This window comes from Streptopelia decaocto, assembly GCF_964273445.1.
Source record: "Streptopelia decaocto genome assembly, chromosome: 1".
NCBI lineage: Eukaryota > Metazoa > Chordata > Aves > Columbiformes > Columbidae > Streptopelia > Streptopelia decaocto.
The window spans coordinates 88,512,629-88,532,254 of record NC_138663.1 but is presented as its reverse complement, the minus strand read 5'-3'; the positions used below and the strand labels follow the sequence as shown (position 1 = coordinate 88,532,254).

Below are 19,626 nucleotides of genomic sequence, written 5' to 3'. Positions count from 1 at the left end.
CATTCTTCCTGCAAAATATCTCCTTTCAAATGGAGAAAAAAGGGATAAAAGTATATTGAGTATGTGACTGTGCTGCTACATGAGTTTGCATATTAAACATTGATGTTCAAGTATTAAAATAACTGCACTAATCCCATCAAACCCCACTCAAGTGAGCATTGAAGATATGGATTCCATTTACAGGTTTGGGTTACTTTCACACTGAATTGGTGCTGGAAGAGGTTGAGGTTAAATACTATAGTTTGTTTATTCCAGAGGTAGCTGCATATAAGAGGAGAGTCGTTTTCTTGGGCAAAGTCTTGCCTGTTTGGGAAACAACATGCACAGCTTTTACTGAGACCATTTCGTTCTCTCAAACAGAATAAACTGTTTTTCTTGCTGGTGAACTTTACAAATGAAAGAAGGCATTATTGTTGTTTGCTCAGTGTCCTGCTCCATGTGTACCTGTAGCTGTCCTCTCTACCAAGGTGTATATCCAGAGGAAAGGGAATACCACAGCACTGGGGGCATCCACAGCCATAGAGCAGCTTTCCTGTTGCTTGCAATGCCAGTTTTCCAAAAGCTAAGGAAAGTAACATTTGGCACCAGAAAGTAGCAAAGTGTGTGTGTGTGTGTGTGTGTGTGTATATATATATATATATATATATATATGTATCAATGCTTTGTTGGCCAGCAATACAAACCAAAGGCCAGATGGATAAAAAAGTAATTTAATGAGCCTTTCTCTCAAGAGATTCTTAATGGCCAGACATACTACATAAAGGAGCAGCTCATTCAAAAAGTAATCAGATAACTTCAAGTAGACATTCAGTCCATAGGGACAAGGCAAGGTTTTCTTTCTCTTCATCTGAGACAAGGTTAAGCTCTTTCACACACACAGTGCTGCTACTCCAAATCTGCTTCAATGCATCCAAATACGACAAAGGAAACCGCAGTCCATGAGTCTGCTGGGGAAAAAAAAATGTAATTTAAAAAAAACCCCACAACAATGTATCTTTCAGCTAAGTGCAGTGTCCTTTATTACACACTAGTGTGCTGGGCAGTAGATACAGATGATCAGGTATTTGCTCCTTTCCCGCCTCACCCTGCGATTTCTGAGAGTATCATCAAGCAAAGATGTGGTATCATCCTGCCAGTTTTCTTACTAGACAAATAGCTGACATCTCTCACATGTTTTAGCACAACTTACGAGGTAGGGAGGCTTACAGTGTGCGGCTTCCTCAGCTGGTTTCCATGCTGAAGCATGGAATAACTTCAAATTTACACTCTTGCCTAATGCTATCTGTTATATTTTGGAAGGCCATAGAAGTTTCTTTCTATTTGGCACATGCAGTCTTTGGACATACTTTGGCAAACCCCAGAGGGTCTCCATTACACAGAATGGACAATTTTAAGGGCAAGAAGGTATATTCTGTGATTTGCACATACTTCACAGGTGCCAGCGGGTGACCTCAGCTACCTCCATTCTCTGCTCTAGAGGACCAATGAGATTTATCTTAAAAGGTAAGGAACTCTCAGGCAAAAAGCCTTGCTGTAATTACTAAGCCAAGAACACGCTATGCTCTGCTTTGCCCCTACAGTGTAGAGTTTCAGGTCACAGACCTAAGGTAGAGCATCTTACTAGCATAAAGAGGAACAAAAAGTTCCAAAGCTCACAGCCACTCTTCAGGAGTATTTTGAATTTGAACAAAAGCACACTGTATGTACCCTCAGTAAGAATGGAGACAAACCATCTGCAAACATATTCACAATATTACAATTGAGTGACAAACTCTTTACTCCCAGTACTGACCCAGCCCACCCTACAAGGAATACCCTTATCTTGCATTATGATCCGGTGGATGCAGACTCTAACAAAGGATGAACGTGGTATCAACATGGCACATGAAGTGCACTGACCCCTGCCAGACCTGACCCTGTGCTGGTGTATCCAGTAGCCTTAATAGAGGCTGTGCTGAAGGACACACAAGGAAGAGATACTTCTAGCCACTGCAGTAGCTTTGCTAGCTGGGACATAAGGCACATATAAGAAATCCTGTTAACATCTCAAACATTTAAGCATGAGATTACATTACTTAGTTCTGCTATTAATTGCCTCTGTGATGCAGCCTCAGCTCACACAGGTACTTAGGGAAGGGGCAGAAATGCTTTGGCTGTCGAGGAACAGAGCAGAACCCAGGCCTCTGCTACCATCTCCATCAAGCTCATCGAACACAGCAAAATGGAACAGGGCAACCTCGCTTTTGTTGTGCATTTACGTGTGAACGGGAACAAACCTGTGTTGTGCCTTCCTCACTAGCTGTATCATCTTCTGTCCCCATCATGTGAGTTTCTCTCCTGTTCTTTAAGGAATGATACACATAAACCATTTCCCTGCGAATTTCATCCTAAAACACAGCAGGAAGAATATGGTTACTCCACACCCTCAAAGTCATCTCAAGTGACAATGTTGGCTCCTTAATTCTGGAGTCCACTGGACAATCAATGAGAACAATTCACCTTCCTAACAGAATGATCCAACAGCCATCTACTACAGAAATAAGGGAGTCTGCAAAATTGCTTTGAAAATAATGTATTTGCAACCTATAATCTTCTGCCCTAATACTGCCTCTGCTAGACTCACAGGACTGAAGCTGCATAGAAAACACGCCATTTAAGGTGTATCTTAGGAAATCTTAATAAAGGCATGTGCATTGATAAATTTCCATCATGACACTGATCAGTCTCTCAAAAATCATATGCCTGTGCTCACTCCATCACAGATGGGCAAACCATTTCAGAGCTCTGTGGGCACACCTCACAGAATTTGTTGAGAAACATCTTTGCACTTGGGCTGTCATTTAAGGTTTATCTGCAGGACAACGGAAGGTGGGGCAGCAAAAAAGTTACCAAAAAGTGTCCCAAACCCCCACACTCTCACAGCAATGTGAACACAAACAAAATAGCGGAGAAAAATCAGAAAGTTACAGTGTTTTTCCTGGAGGGAAAAAAAAATTGTACAAGATAGCCCCTCTTTTCTGTTTTGACATTTTTTTTTTAATTAAGACAACAGAAAGGACTTCTACAACTTCATACTAACAAACTTTCATAGATAAGTGGCAGTCTGGACACAAGATAATCCAAGATGCCGGCATCTGTTTTGTGGAATGATTTAGTAGTAGCACTGGCACCCGTTTAAGTACAAAGATAACTCAGAGGTGAAGACTAAAGCTGAATACAGCCAGTAGATGCAGCAACCAAGATAATTCCCTCTCTTGAGGGAGCCTATTTTTATAACTTATTTATGCTTTTAGATACAAAGTATTAAACGAACAAACAAAACCATCAAAAGCTATAGAGGCCATTTGGCAGCTGTAATGATGTAGCCCATCTGACCTCATCTGCACCTACCGTGCAGAATCACAGGCTAAATTTAGTTCTGTACGCTGCTCCAGAAGCCAGGAATGTGCCATATTGCTGCTCAACTGCATGATCTCCTCACAAGCCCTAATGGGATGCAGGATCCAACTAAGTATAACTGCATGACCCTGCTAGACCAGTACATCAGAGCAACGGCTTACACACCTCATACTCCCCACCCTACCCCAAGCACACAAGGGTGGCTTTTGTTATACTTACAGAGTTCTCTTGATCTGGTTCCACTGTAATGATTGCATGATCTCTAAACTGCAGTCTGATTTTGCTGTCTATTTTTGGCAATTTCCCACCTACCAAAAAAATAAATAATCCATTAGAAAAAAATCAAAACAGACAAACAGTGGAAATTGAGCCCTCTGTTCACTACCCATTCTCTTGTGGCTAGATTTTTTTGTTAACCTCTGTTTCTACACTCATATGTTCTCAAACTCAGGGAGGGGGGAAGAAGGGGAAAGGGAGGGGTTTTTTTATTCTTTCACCTTTACAGTCTAAAAGTAACTGTAATAGCCCGCTAGAGCATAAGGACAATTTCTACCAGTTAAACATCTCAGTACATACTAGTTTATTAAAGCTGCCAATTTCAGTCTAGGATAACCTTTTAATTCACTCTTAAGAGAGATGTGCCAACTCTTCCACTAGACATTGGGGAATAATCGAGATGTGCAAATGCACATGTAGAGCCTAGCACAACATGAGGCTGATGCTAGACTATAATCTTTGCCTACTATCAAATACTGAAGTCATAGGAGGCAGAGTTAGTGACAGCTCTATCATCACATGAGCCAGTTCTGGTAACTTCAAAATCTACCTGGCATCAAAGGATCAGAGTCGCATCCCAAGTAAGGTGGCAACCGGTTCATAATGAAATCCTTCTTCATGTCAGATGATCTCAGTTCTCTGGTGTTTTCCAGGCGGTCCGCAAGCCGCCTTAAAAGGCTACTCAGTTTCTTTGTCGAGTCAGCTATATCCACCTGCTAAATATTCACACACAGTTGCTCTCACATGAATTCAAGCTAAACAGATTAGCCTAAAGAGAAAGAGGTGCAGTAATGCAGTGAAAATCTGGACACTCCTCTTTTATCTTTGCAAACGTTAACGTTTACCCCCAAAACAACAAATTTTGTTGCTTTTACACACTCCCCATGAGCAGTTGACACACACCAAAGCTGATGCTCACTTTCCCTCACTCTGGGGCTACCTGCAGTGCTAAAAGACTTGCAAGTGTAGTTGAGAGACTTGTTCTTCTGCATGCTGATGAGCTGTTCACCAGCACAACTGGACTACCACAAAGAGGTTACAGAACAATTTACAGTTTTGCTGACTTGTAAGGATTCAAAAGCTTGGCCTGACAAGAACTATGTCACTCTGACACCTCCAAAGCAAACACCATTACTTTTAGAAGGAAACAAGCCATACAAGGACACTGTGATACGAAAGAAAGGTAGTGTAATGAACTAGTCAATGCTTCAGATGGAGCAAATCTCAGAACGGTCATCACGAAGTCTTCAAAAATGAAGTGGTTGTGCTGCTAGACAAGATAATGCCATTGCACTGAGCTATCAGAGCAGATCAACAAGATGATACACACTTGCCTCAGTGCTGAAGTTTCAGCTGGATGCACTATTATTGCCTTAGTCCCACCTACTTACCATAAGCAGTTGCCTTGGTATGCTTGTCCGCAACGCCACATCTTCTTTTGCTGTATCAAACACAAGGCCAGGAATTGCATCCAGTAAGAAATCTCCCCAAGAGCTGAAGGACAGGAAGAAAAAAAAAAAGTGTATTACTGAAATAGTTGCACTGAAATAAAACAGACATCTTCACTGATGTCAAGGGCTGGAAACCCGGTGCTCCAATTCCAAATCTGTTTTTTTCCATCACCACTCTGCAATCTCACGCAATAGATCACTCTCATCATGTATGTGTGTCCTCACTAGCTTCAGGTCAATGACACTCCTACAGAGGGAAAGAACTGGCTTGAGAAGGCTCCAGTCTGTTTTGGTTCAGGTGTTTGCTGTTTACCAGGGGATTCAGCTTAAAGCTCACCTCAGTGAACAAAGAATTTCCTACCAGGTACGTTAATGGCCAACTGCATGCACATATGGCCTCACTACACACAATGAAGTGTGTGGGGTTGTATCAATTAATGTGGCTTTTCAGGCACTTACATTGAAGGAGGAAATGTACCCAGGGTTATCAAATCCAACATGGCATCAGCTTTTACCTTTGCTATAAGTTTAATTGCGACCCCAGGAACAAGACCCCTACATATTTCTACAGGGATTTTAGCCATACCAAAGGTGTCTCGTTTGTGTTAAGTCCCCATTCTTAGCCTACATACTTTAAAAAAATTCAGCCTTTGTTCTCTGTGCTTCTGTTACCGAATTGTAAGAACAAATTTCAGGAGATGAAGAACTACTGCCTGCACCTTCTTGGCCTAACTTGAGTCAACCACTTCAACAGGCTTGCCCCTCCCACCAAAATGCTGTCCTGTCCACTTGTGGCCTCTCTCCCTACCACATCCTCAGAGGCTGATTTAATGGACAAACGAGGGCAAGTGCCCGGCATCCAAGAGTGCCAGCAGGCTCCCACCCAGCTAGGGCAGGCAGCAGTGCAGGGCCTGTCCTCCAACTTCACCCTCTGCTCTTGCTGTCCCTCAGCACTCCCCGCTTTCAGCACTCATCTCTAGACAATACTTTAGCTTAAAAAAAAAAAAGTATGACTTGTTAATAGTCTCATTTATATTATTTTTCATTGTCTCAAGTGTTCCACTGTCTGCTACACACTGGGAGAGAAGGACTCTGGCCGATAAATAGAATTAGACATCTTATACCTCTTATTGCTTCCCCTCTTTTGTCCCAAATCTCCATCTGTCAGCAACTATCTTCAGCTTCTCATTGCTCTTCCAAACTGCCCTACTTATAATGAACTTAGAAACACACACTTCTCTGCATGCTGGGATCTAGCCCAGAGGAACTATCGTCCAGCACGCCATTGTCCCAGTGCCTAAAAATCCCTGAAAGTGATGCTTCCTCCCGCACATGCCACTTCCAGAGTGATCACAAGGAACCCAAACATCATCCATAATAAGGCCTGGCCATTTTCAAGGAGCACTTTTCAATTTTCCAATGAAATGTTTCCAAATCATACTTCTACCTGCAAGCCAAATCAAAGTACCTGCCTGCCAAATCAAAGTACCTGCATGTATCAGGACTGCTACCTATTTTACCTAAGCATGCTGAAAGCAGGTGCAGAGGCAGGCTCTTACACTTCATTACAAATAACCTTAATGGATGATGATTCCACATTTATCCTTAGAAGAACAGCACTCTTCCAAGCTTTTCCTTTTTCCTCTCCTCATTCTGACACAAGCACCCAGGGAACATGCTCCCCAACAGCACAGCTTCCGAAGTAACTCCCTGAGACTGGCATTTGGCTAACACTGTCATGGAGAAACAGCATTGACTCCACACAAGCCCGTCAGGTCTCCAATAACCCTATTATATGGATCCCAATTCTTGCCTACCAGCACTACTTGACTAGTAACTCTCTACGGCTCAAGCTTGACAAATCCTGTTCTGCACATTCAGGAAGACTCCTAGACACTGGTCTGTAAAACTTCATTCCAGTCCAGCCTCCATCAACAAACCAAACACCCACTGCTTCTAGTGTCAGCCTTGTGTCTGTTCTGTTCACTTAACCAGAGCGACAGGAGCATCAGGTCAACACAAGGAAGCGGTTGGACAAAAAAGGCAGGGGAAGGAAGGAGGAGCAGGACATCCCTTTGGAGGCCACTCACTGCTGATCACCTGAGTGTGCCATCAAACTTGCCAAAGTGGCTCAGCACTAATATTGCCTCCTCCATAACAAATGAAGTCAAACACTTTTTACAACAGCAGTCCATGCTTACAGAAAATAGCTTTCTTTTTTTCCTTTGCCTTCCAAATAAAAGAGCATGAGTGTAAATTAAAATCAGCTGAACCCAACTTTCATGAAGAGTCACACCTTTGAGCAGCTTCATCTTAACCCACTCTCCAACTTGGATAACTGGCCATGTTAAGAGTTACCAGCAGTACCAACGTCTTGGGCTTCCGGAATGGTACAGCTGGTGGTTAGAGATTCATCTCACCATCATCTAGAACATGACCAAAATGGTTCTGCCCTGCTAACAGAAAAACTTCCCAATTCCTAACTTGGGCCAATGACTCCAAACCCAGTGTGTGAGAGACTAATTATGTGGCAGCAGCATTTCCCTGTGTGCTGACAATGTTTCAGTGGGCACAAGGCTCAGCTGTGTGTCAAAGGAAATCTGACTCCCATGTACAGGGTAGGAGATGAAAAACACAGATAAAGAGAAAATATTTGCAAAGTAAGAATTTGCAGCAAGTCTGTCAGAATAGGTGTGGGTGACTCAGAAGAAAACATGACAAAAGGAGTAACTTGTGACTCTTTATCTGGGTTATGGAATGAACAGTAACTTAGCCACCAGTGAGATATTTTTTTTAAACACAACAGTGAGTTTGCGGTTGTAACATTTTCTTCCACATTAAAGCCTACATCTGGTAAATAATAAAATCAACAACTAAAAAGCAAGCATCTTGCTGCATTAAAACCTGGTAAACAGGCTGCTTCAAACAACAGGGGTCTTGCTCCCCTTTTTCCCCTCAAATCTCGAAACTTCAATTACTGGTACCTGACACTAGCTTAGACTCTTACTGAAGGCCACATAAATAATAGTGGGGTACCTGCATATATTCCATGTCACCACATCTCTGGGGGGAGGGTGACATGCCTGTATTACTCACAGAAAAACAAACCACACAAGAGCTAAATAGAATGACTACAGAAAAGGGCTAAGCAGAGACTATTAAAAATAATAGCCACATTGTAATGAACAGTACATCACTGCTTTGAAATATCAACTTCAGGTCTGTACTATTCACACACATCATCTGGCAGAGGAAAGCCATTTTAAGAAAAATCACACTAAAAAAAAAAGCAAAGAATAATTACTTGTTTTGGTAGGTACTGATGGTCACATGTGTAGAATAGGAGATCCCAAGAGGAGTATCAGCTTGGTGAATAGTCCCTCTTGGAAAGTACAGTAAGTCACCTGGCTGCAAGAAACAGAAAGAGAAATGATAAATTTAGGGCACCTAGTCAAACCTTATTGTAGTCAAAATAGAGCAAATACTCTCTGAACAGACCGAGTAACAACATATATTTTTTAAAATTACACAATAGAGAGATCCTCCATTGCACGCTTTAATAACATAAAGCACTCTAAGCCAGAAGTCAGATACTTTAAACTTTCCAACTTACTATCAATATTTACTATAAACCTATCTGAAAACAGGAAGCAAGCTTTTAACATTATAGAACATGCACACTCCAACTCAGCTGCATTAAGGGGACAAAAAAGCAGCTGAGATGAACCTGCTGACAATACAGCAGGCTAGCAGAGGAGCACTGCAACACGTTTGTCAGATCATGTCAAAAGAAAAGGCAAGTAATCTGCAAGAAAAGCCAAATATTCTATAAAGATGGCAATCTGTTACAATACTGTTGTCTGAAATTTTCAGTTAAAACATTTAAAAAAAAAATGCAACCTGTCTCTCCCTATCTTTCTTCTCACCTATCTAAATTAAATCTCTACACTGATGAAAAATTTAGATTAGGAACGTCAAGATAAGAGAGAAGTACAAAGCACACAAAATTGCCTCCAAGAAGGAAAAAATGGGTTACTTATGGCTTCTCCTATAAACATGTATATAGTGAGGTGGCACAATCAAAGAGAAAATTCATAAAACAATGATGAAATTTTATTCCATTTTAATTTTACCATTCCTTAAATCTGGTCATGTCACCTACTTTCAAGCACCTACCAAACTGTCTAATATAGACAAATTTCAAGTGACTACTACTTGACTTTTCACTGAATTGAAAAGTCTCTTTGGATTCTGAGGCTTCACAAGACTTGGCAAGATCTATTTATAACAAGCTGCAAAGCATCATAGATCAGTTATGTACTATTTACTTGTTCTGAAGCAAGCCTCTCTCTGCCATTAATAAACTGGCTTACGTACCAGTGTAAGGACTACACTAACTAACTAAGAATATTTTGAATTCTCTACATTTGCTATGTTTCACAATCCCAGCCAAAAAAAAAAGACAAACGGGAGGTTTGGTTACATGCAGTAAGAGCCCAGAACATCCACCAGAATGATGACAAACTAATCTGTAAAAGAAATTCTTTCATGCTGTAGCAGCCCACACCTACCACTAAGGAGCAAGGATCATGATTTTTCAAAGCAGTCTTCACTGCAAAGTCCAACTCTTATTGATCTTACCTGCTGGGTAGTCTCATCAACATCATTCACATGTGCCAGCAAGCACGACACTCTTCAATTAAAATAATCAGAATCTTCACAGACAACACCCAGATTAGGGAAGAACAGAGCATTTGACAAGAGACAACACAGATCTGATCACTTTGCTGCCTTCTTACTTCTGAACTGGAGGAAGGAGGGGCAGACAAAGGAGAAGTACCAACAAATTAAATAGAAAATCTTACATGAAGGCAGCTAGATAGCCAGCTACCAAATAAGCTCTGTGCTTGACATCAGCAGCAAACTAGCCATGGCCACAAACTGAGACAGTGCCACCAAGACACACCGCAGCTTGGGACCCTACACACAAACCAGCGTGCCTTTGCTCTCAATCAGCTACCTGGTTTTGGTGTGAAGGGATACCACCAACATAGCCTCTAACTAGTCTGTTTGCTATATTGCCCAAGGATGGTAGATGGCAGACAGAAATGCAAAAAAAGGAGAAAGAAAATATTCGAGAAAGATGTTTAGTGAGGAAATAAGAGGCATCTGACAGCATCTTTGTCAGAGACAGCTCCAGACAGACAACCAAAATCTGACAGCAGCCACTCAGAAGAAATGGGTCACAGGAAAGGAAGATCATCAAACAGAAGATAAATAAATTAAAAACTTAGATAATTTTTAAGCCCTTTCAGAGGCCAACATTTTCAGTTCACTGATGTCAGTAAAATGGCTTGCGGAATACATTATTCCATAAAAATCAAAGACATTGAAGTCTAGCCCAAAATGTCCCAGAAATTAAAAAGGGAACTGTAATTTACTAGGCATCACCCAATACATCATGACAATTGAATATTGCAGTCTGTCAAACTACACTGCTAGTGATGTCAGTATCATATCCAGTGTGTCATACACTATTCCTGAACTACCTACACCAGGAAGAGCAGAGACCTTGCAGAGAGAAGCCCTGCGACAGGCCACAAGGCAGAGAAACTAATGAGGCTTCCAACACAGAGCAGCCCTGTCTGCTGGATAAATAACACGCTTCAAAAGCACAGGCATGTAAACCAGAGCAGGACGAGTAACAGATGCCCTGCTGTCAGAGGAGCTGCATTCACTAATCTTCGGGAAATGCTCTTTTTATTCCAAATAACAAAAAAACAGCCAAACACTTAATTTTCAGGTTTGAAAAAAGAACAAACATTTAATACAGCAAGTTAGTATGGGGTTTAGTTCATGCTTTTGTTTATCAGCCGAGGATAATATATAAATCTAATTCAGCAGATCAGTGACAAACTTCAGTAAAGCAGTTAAGTCTTAGTGCGTAGAAGGATTAACCTGACTGATCATAGACAGCACGTAAAAGCATAAAAATTTTTCATAACTATATATAAACCAAATGGTCTTTCTGTACACAACTCCACAAACACAACCCAGGATTCAGGGTGCAAAAATTGAAGTATATTGGAGAATTTCTGAGAATAACTGGTTTCTCAGTCCATTATTTAAATGTTAATGCAAATAATATATTTGAAAAAGGATAGGCTAGGCAACTATCACCAGTATTTATTGTGCTCCATGTTTTGTTCACCAGCCCTCCCCTCAACTTCACAGCCATGAGTTTTCACAATATTTCATTCAAGAAACAGACTGCTTTAAACATGACTACTTTTCTGTCAACCACAGCCCAGACCTTGTAAAGCAGTTAAATTAGAATACCTTTAATATGAACTCATGTGTGGGATTCCCAATCCTATCTTCTGATTCCACATTATATTCCCGAGCTAAATGCACCGTTGGTTTATAGAGTCGCCAATGTTTCTCACCTTCTAGCTGAAGGATAAACACCTGCAAAAGACCATAAATCCAAATGCATAAGGAAGCCTTGCTGCCCCTCACACACCCAACTGATCAGAAATTTTAAGTCATCTTCTTACTTGGAAAGTCTGTGGAACCATACCAGAAATCAGGGATAGAAAACAAACAAAAGTGACACAGGTTGGTTTTCTGACAAGGAACTGATTTGATCTTCCCCAGTCTCAGCTACTCCGCAGCATGGCAAATGGGATCCTTCTCGCATTAATTTTTAGATGTCTACAATGCACAAATTTACATTTGAACTACTTCTTTAAGCTCTACTTGGAGATAACAGAGGGAAGAGTTGTGAAGTGTGATCCACTATATCCTAAGGCAGGCATTTGGAAATCCTTGTTTCTCTCCAGTCACCTAAATAGGTGCTAGACAACAAATTCAAAAGTAATGTCTGCCACACAGATATTCAAAATATCAGATGAGAGGGGTCTTATTACCATTCACCAACAAACAGAGCATCAGAAATATCTAGGGGATGTTGTAAGCTGGGGCTTGATGACATACACCAGAACATGCAGTTTGTGGGGCAGCAGAACAACAAACATAAGGAAAACGAAACTGCAGATATATTTAATAGAAAGAGAAAAAATAAAGAACAAAAAATACATGTAAAGGGTTTTTTGGTTTTGTTTAAGTGGGATAGCCCAACTTTTTTTTTAATGCAGTGTCTATGTGAATGTTTCTTTTAGAAGCTAATTTAAAATGCATTTGGACCACCAGACTTCATCGTATCAGTAACTTCTTAAAAACAGTAGAACTCACAAACAGGAACCAGCACAACAAGTCTGCTTCCACTGTCCAGCTGAAGAAAGAGCAAGTACTTACAGTATAGAAAAAAGGACTTCTAGGTTCTTGGGTGTCTGAATGAAATTAAAATGAAAAACAGGTGCTAAAAAGTATGTGCAGCTGGGAAAACACATTATTTTTTCATCTAATGAAAATAACCAGGTCTCGAAAGCACAGTTTACACTACATTACCATTATATATTACTATTAGTACCTTTTCAGTTAAATTATACATGCAAAATTACTATAAACACTTGCAATCAATTACCATAAGCTTTTGGCAGAAAAAAAACATTTTTCTCTAATAAGCTATTTTATGAGAGGCGAGGGGGGACGTACGAGGCACGTACAGGTACCCACTGTCAGTAGCAAAAGCCCACACATAGCTTCACAGACAAGGTTGTGTGATCCTACCTCAACATCATCGTAGTGAGGGGGAAGGCCTTGTGACCCTTGGGGAGTAATGTAAACATTAGACCCAACCAGAGACCCGAAGTAGCACTCCAGCTTCTCCTGAATCTTCCACAGCTCCTCCTTTAAAAAGAAATGATGCTGTTACTACTGAAGAGCTCAGCCAAGCCAGGCCACTGCCCAGCTCACAGCCTCCCCACCACACAGGGACGTTTTTCTAGTGAAAAATCACCTCCCACAGGGAGGCAGATGCTCTGAGTGTTCCTGCTGAAAGCAAGCACTGTAGGCACAAAAGGGATCTGCCACGAAGTAATCAGTAAGCCAAGAAGTCTGCTGCCCCAGAGTAGCGCTGATGTTTGTTGTCTTCCCTGTACCATGAACCACAAAACATCTTAAGACAATAAGCACATGCAGGACTTGCATTATATGGGCTAGCATCAAAGAGAACATGCAAAGGTTAGAGATCTTTTTCCAGTGACACCAATTGTCTCGGCATATTCAAGAAGAAACTTTACTCATCCACATCTAACATGTGACAGACTATGTACCAAAGGGATGGCTCTCGTATCAGAAGATGACAACTAACAGACCCCTGCAAGCGCAACTTCAAACAGAATTTATGTATGTTAGGCTCAAGCTCTAGATTTCAGCATAAGCCACGCAACATTTCAACTTCACCTGCAGATGCCCCTGCCACCAGACATTACAGATACAGTCAATATGAGATCAGCCAGAGACACCATACTCAGGACTCAGCTGTGTACTTGCATTTTTACAGTCAACTTCACAATTAAATTGTGTTGACACCCTGGGACAAAAAAAGAACTACCTAAATCCAAATACCTACAAGTATTGGAGTCCTTTACAGAACTGTGCAGGCACCACTGCCTCATTCTCATGCATGAAGATTGCAAAGGCATCAAAAAGAACAGAGAGTGGACACCCAGCTCAAATGAGGTGGTACAGCTCCGTGGTGCAATTCAAAGCCAATCCATCGGCAAGAAAGGTGGAGTATCCAATCTTTTACATGGTTTCACACCTTGCCCTCCATTAAAGGAAAGCAGTATAAAAGTCCCTATTTGCACAAGGAAACAGTGGGGCAGAAGGGATAATTTAAGCAGACACAGGTAGATAATCACTACTTTTGTGCACTCAAGTTTTTTCTAAACTTTTCTGTGACAAAGCAGATTTTTTTAAAGGAATACTTGATTTTAGAGCATGTACCAGATTTCTTTCTTACTGCAGAGCACTGAAACATGGAGGGCAGTCCAAAAGCATACACCATTATTTAATACAGGTCATGTAAAGATTTTAGCAGGTCATCGATGTCAGCTGCTTTCCCTGGATTTATTTGGGACAGAGATATAGCTATATGTAGCATGACTCAAGCAAAATATATTATATTAAACAACATGCATTAATTATATTCAATGAAATGATCCAACCTTAAATCTCTGAGGCTGATGAAACTGTATTGTTGCCTTCTTCTGGTCAAAGTCCTTCTTCAGCTGCATGTAATTCACTTTGCCTTCTTTATTTAGAACCTTCTTTTTACCATTCACACACCTGCAGATATTTATATCTCGCCCATAGTACAGACCCTGGCCGCACAGTTCCTTCAAATTCGAGAACTGGAACAGGGACTGGTAGTAAGCAGCCATCAGGTTATCATTTCTCTGAATGAGCAGTGGCTTTTGTTCCCAATACTCCCTGAAAAACACCTCTTGTTTGATGGGAGAGATCAAGCTTCCGAAGAGGCTGTCTGGGCTCTCAAAACTCATGACTGACGGAGAACAAGCTGCTTCCACCTTTGCTCGTTTACACGGTGTCTGCATTTCTTTTCCCATTTCAGCTTGCTTCCCTCCTTTCTTGGGCATCTTCCTGTTCAAGAGGAGAGAGGACCAAAACAGTCTGTCAGTAACACAACCTCAAGAGCTCGTGGGCCCGAAGCAGCTCCTTTTGCCTTCTCCAGCAGGATATCAGAGTACACTGGGAATTGCTCTGCTTCCAGATGCTCACTATTTGTTTCAAGCAGCAGAAAAAGGAAAGCCCACAGAAGGCCTCCAATCCTCTCTCAAACCTCAGCAAACTCCAAACGGCTCAACTGGGAGCCATTGCTCGCAGAAGCTCAAACCCTACAGCTGAGTTTATAGTAAAAAATATGCAATGGAACACAATGGCCACAAAACAGATCTTCACAAACACAGGAATCCACCCACACAAAGAACCTGTGGTAGACTGGTCTTCTGTAGCAAGAGCTGCAAATGATTAAAAAAGTAACTCAGCTTTAAGAGATGTAACGGCAACATGCAAAGCGGGCAGAGAGAGGGGACAGGATCAGAAGGCTGTACCCTATTATGCTTCCTTGAAATGCATTAGCACTGGGGAAAAAAGCACAGCTAAGATTTCCCAATGACCTTCTAGCCAGAGCATGACGGGGGGAGGATGTGTGGCATTTCAAGTGCAGAACCAAACCAGTTAAGCAGCAGGTGGGGGTGTTAAAGCTTTCCTTTCAAGCTGGCTTACACATCATAAACCCAGTGTCTGCATAGCTGGACTAAAGCTTTAGCAGGACAAGGCAGCTGCTGCAGCAAGGGGACCCTGACAGCATGCACTAAGATCTACACAAGAATACCATGAACAGAAAACACAGGGAAATGAGGTATGGAAAGAAGGCGGCCAAGTGAAAAAGTAGATCGCTGTGAGGGAAGAAGGAATATGTAACCACGTTCAGCGGATGAGGATGATTCCATTGGCAGAAGGGTTACAGCAGCTTCCAAAGAAAGAGAAACCCCCTGAGCAAACTCCCCTGCAGACGGAACAGGTTTCAGGAATATGAAGTGAGGGCATGTGCTTCACGTCTCAGCCCTGGGAACAATTTCATGCTAAATTATGTGGGAGTGCCAGGCATCTAAGGATGTTCACCACACAGTGCCCCACATCTCAGCCTCTGTCAGGGTCTCCACACTGTGTCTTGAATGGCCAGGTTTAGCAAAATTAAGTTTACAGAACAGAAGGACCATTTTTGGCCTTTCTGTTGGTGTGATGCAATTACACCAAAACCTAAAATTATAAGATTTTGCTTTCATCTTAGCAAGGCTGTCAAACTTCATGGTTTATGTAGAATAAAAATAACTCTTTCATCCAAGGGCAGACATTTAATATTAAAGTTGGAAGGCATTTACTTCGTTTTTCCTGGTAGGTAATATGCTTACATATCATTGTGTAGAAATAACAAAACAAAACAAGCTAATTCACAAAGGGTTTAGCTGCCATGTTCTCAGGAAAGTTAAGGAAAAAATGAATTTACAGTAAGTCTAATACTATAGTATGTGCATACTTGCATTAATCTTAAGTCCACACCAGCATTTCACCCAGAGCAGCAGGCAGCAGAAAAAGCCTGCCTGAGAAGCTAAGTATCCTGATGATGAGCCAGCACCAAGCTGTCTAGCATCACAGCTTGCCTGTTAGGTCTGGGCTGGCCAACTCAAACTGACTCTGGGCATGTCTGAACAAGTTTGTGAAGCCAACACATGAGGAGTTAGAGCATGCTGATGCTTTCATTTGTAAATAAAAATGACAGCTGCACTCCCAAAAGTAAATACTTTCATTTATTAAGATGCTTTTACTTACACAGATCCCTTACCATGAAACTTAAACTCCAGTTCTGGTACATGCAGTACTAAGTTCTCCTGCGCAGCAGTATGCAGGACACCCTCACTGCTCCACTAATTCCTGGCCAGAGTGTTCCATTGCCAGTGCCTTTAACAGCCTGTACCTCAACAGGAACCTACGGTCACCTTAGTCCTGCAGGAGGGAATCCACATCACCACCTTCCTGAAAGGATGGATGTTCCTGGCTGCAGCAAGCTACAGTTCTCCATGAGGCAAGGGAATCCTCAAAAAAAGCCTGAAAATTTGTCCCCAGTTGAGAGCAACATCTGAAGACACTGCCTGCACTGAAATCTACAACTGAGATCCCCAAATGCCACTTTCACAAATGCAACCAAGCCTGAATTGGCAGTTTGGAATTCTAGACTTAAATCCATCGTATCAACCTCTCAACTCACATTGTATTTCACAAAGTTAAAATCAGATATGTCCTATTCACAGAATGCAGCTTCATTTACATAACATGTTGTTCTGTAGTGTTTTGTTAGTTACTTCATCTGTAGAACCACAGAATGGTTTGAAGAGATCTAGTTCCAACTGGGCGGCCTGGGCATGGGGACACTTTCCGCTAGACCAGGTTGCTCAAAGACTCAGCCAGCCTGACCTTGAACACAGCCAACGATGGTGCACCCACAGCTTGCCAGGGAAGCCTCTTCCAGTGTGTCACCATCCTCAGAAAAAATTTCTTTCTTATATCCTACCTAAACCTGCCCTCTTTCAGCGTAAAACCATTGCTCCTTGTCCTGTCACTACAGGTATTGGTAAGAAGTCTGTCTTTCTTTCTTACAGTATTTAAGGGCTGCACTAAGGTCCTCAGAGGTTTCTCTTCTGCAGGCTGAGCAACCCCAACTCTCTCAGCCTGTCCTCACAGCAGAGCTGTTCCAGCCCTCTGATCATCTCCACTGGCCCCACTCCAACAGGTCCATGTCTTTCCTGTACTGAGGCTCCAGAGCTGGACACAGGACTCCAAGTGGGGTCTCACCAGAGCAGAGGGGCAGTCACCTCCCTCGACCTGCTCTTTTTGATGCAGCCCCAAGATATGATTTGCCTTCTGGGCTGCAAGCGCACATTACCAGCTCATGTCCCATCTTTCATCCACCCATACCCTCAATCTCCACAGGGCTGGAGAAAAAGCGCAGCAGCAGAATGGACCTATTCCTGCCTCAGTGAGGAACAGTTATTTCACATCAGTATTTTCCACCTCGCGCACCAGATGTACCCGTTTATGAGTTCAGGCCTCTAGAGTGGCCCAGCAACTGCAGGGAGGCTCAGCTCCCTCTGAAGCAATGGGGAAGAAAGATGGCCACAGCGATTCTGAGGCCACACGCCCCTTGTTGCTCACGTTCATTGCACAGTAGCCACACCGGGCTACTTTCCAGAAGGAAAAAACGCAGACCTGTGTTCCTGTGCCCGCAGCAGGCAACTCTCCTTGCCCCCAGCTAGCCTCACAGGCACGGCCGGGCTGCCCCGAAGGGCGCCCAGCGAGCGACACCGGCCGCGCTCCGCGGCCGCCGGGGCCGCCGCTGAAGGAGCTCTGGGGCAGGGGGGCGGTGGGACAGACAGAGGGCCCAGAGGTACAGCCACGAGGCCGCCGGGCCCGGCGCTAGCGCGCCCCGCACCCACAGCGGCCTTTCCCTGCGTCCCAGCAGGGCGCGGAGCCCGGCGCGGCGGCGGTTAGCCCGTTCCCCCCGCCGCCATTAACCCCCCGCCCCCGCAACAGCTTTGCTGCCCCTCAGCCCCCGTATGCTCGTCCTCCCGCTCCCCACGCGTGCGCGCACTCACCTGGCCGCGAGGAAGCGGGCGAGGCGGGGCCAGCGGAGATGGGCGGGGCCGGGGTGTGGGCGGGGCCCTGTGCAGGAAGGCGGGGCCCTGTGGAGGAAGGCGGGGCCCTGTGGAGGAAGGCGGGGCCACCGGGAGGAAATGGCGGGACCGGGGTCGGCCAGTAGCAGTGAAAGTGTTAAAGCAATCGCCGCTTGAAAACGTAATCCGTGCAAGGAATGCTGCTTCTTTGTCTGCCCAAGTTATTCAGCGCATATGTGCAAGAGAGAAAAATACTCCTTTTTTTGAAACCGATAGGAAATGACACAACGTTGTCTCCACTGAAGTTACTACGTGGATACAACACACAACCTTGTGGTTATTTATATAAAATTTTACTTAATACACACAAAAATGCCTGGGCTTTAGCAGCATTATGTTTTCCTTCATCAAAATCTTGTTCCAGAGCCCCTCTGAGGCTCCTTCAAAGAAATCTTTAGAATACTCACCGAACACATGAAAACTTACAGAAATATTTTTAGTTACCTTTATTGAAGATGCCTGTTATTGGTTTAATTTACACTGGCTGAAAGACATCAGAAAAACTGGTAGGTTTTCTTAGAGTTTTGTTCTTGTCCACTCATAGCTTGAAGCATACAAAGGAGAACTACCAGGAAAAGATGAATTTTGGAAAGCTTAACAACCTTACAGTGCATGGCTAATGTATGTAGAAGGTTATATTGGGCATAAGTTAGTTCCTAGAAGGACCTTTCAGTGGCAGATAAGAGAGGGGACTGTATTCTGTCAACAGCTAGTGGAGGGAAATAGCAGAGCCTTTCACATCTAAAATACCAGTTCGAATCCCTCCCTTTATAGAAAATGGTTTTGTAGGCTTGCCCTTCCTTGCAGTGCAAGTTGCCATCTACACAGGAATAACTCCTGCTTCCCTGGCACTAACTGGATCTTTTGGAACAAACATTGCATGATTCCAGTGAGTTCTGTGTTCATGAATGCATCCAGCGGACTCCTACCTGCTAAGTAGAGAAACTGGTAAAATATAACACAAGGGGAGAGAGGATGGAAGAGAGAAAGTGCTGAATGCTACTCACCCTATTCAATCCTTCTTTCTTTACCACCTGGACCACTTTGGTCACCAGCTGACCAAAACATTGTGGCCACTTCATCAGAAAATACAGATTAATCAGCATGTGGATGGGCTACCAGAGACAGACTTTGCCATGGTGAACCTAAGGTTGTCCCAATTGTACAAATGTGTACGAATTAGATAGTAAAATTTGAGTTTCTCTATAAAGCATTTTTCTTTCATTGAGCTGTGACTTTTGAAGAAGATGACATTCTCTGTTTTCTAATTCTGACTCAGT

At 42.9% G+C, this 19,626-nt stretch overlaps 1 protein-coding gene across 2 annotated transcripts; it reads right to left on the bottom strand.

The window, feature by feature from the left end:
- Positions 1 to 72: 72 nt before the first annotated feature.
- On the bottom strand, positions 73 to 18,307 carry RIOX2 (ribosomal oxygenase 2). 2 transcript variants are annotated; one of them, XM_082076039.1, is made up of 10 exons: positions 18,269 to 18,307; positions 14,261 to 14,696; positions 12,819 to 12,938; positions 11,466 to 11,594; positions 8,431 to 8,534; positions 5,067 to 5,169; positions 4,226 to 4,391; positions 3,619 to 3,707; positions 2,277 to 2,387; positions 73 to 947 (listed from the first exon to the last, which is right to left on the bottom strand). In XM_082076039.1, exons 2-10 carry the CDS (start codon positions 14,690 to 14,692, stop codon positions 786 to 788), a joined length of 1,416 nt encoding a protein of 471 aa, XP_081932165.1. In that variant the 5' UTR covers positions 14,693 to 14,696; positions 18,269 to 18,307; the 3' UTR covers positions 73 to 785. The 2 variants fall into 2 exon arrangements, with proteins under 2 accessions (XP_081932165.1, XP_081932166.1); XM_082076040.1 differs by having other exon boundaries at positions 73 to 944.
- Between the last annotated feature and the right edge of the window lie 1,319 nt (positions 18,308 to 19,626).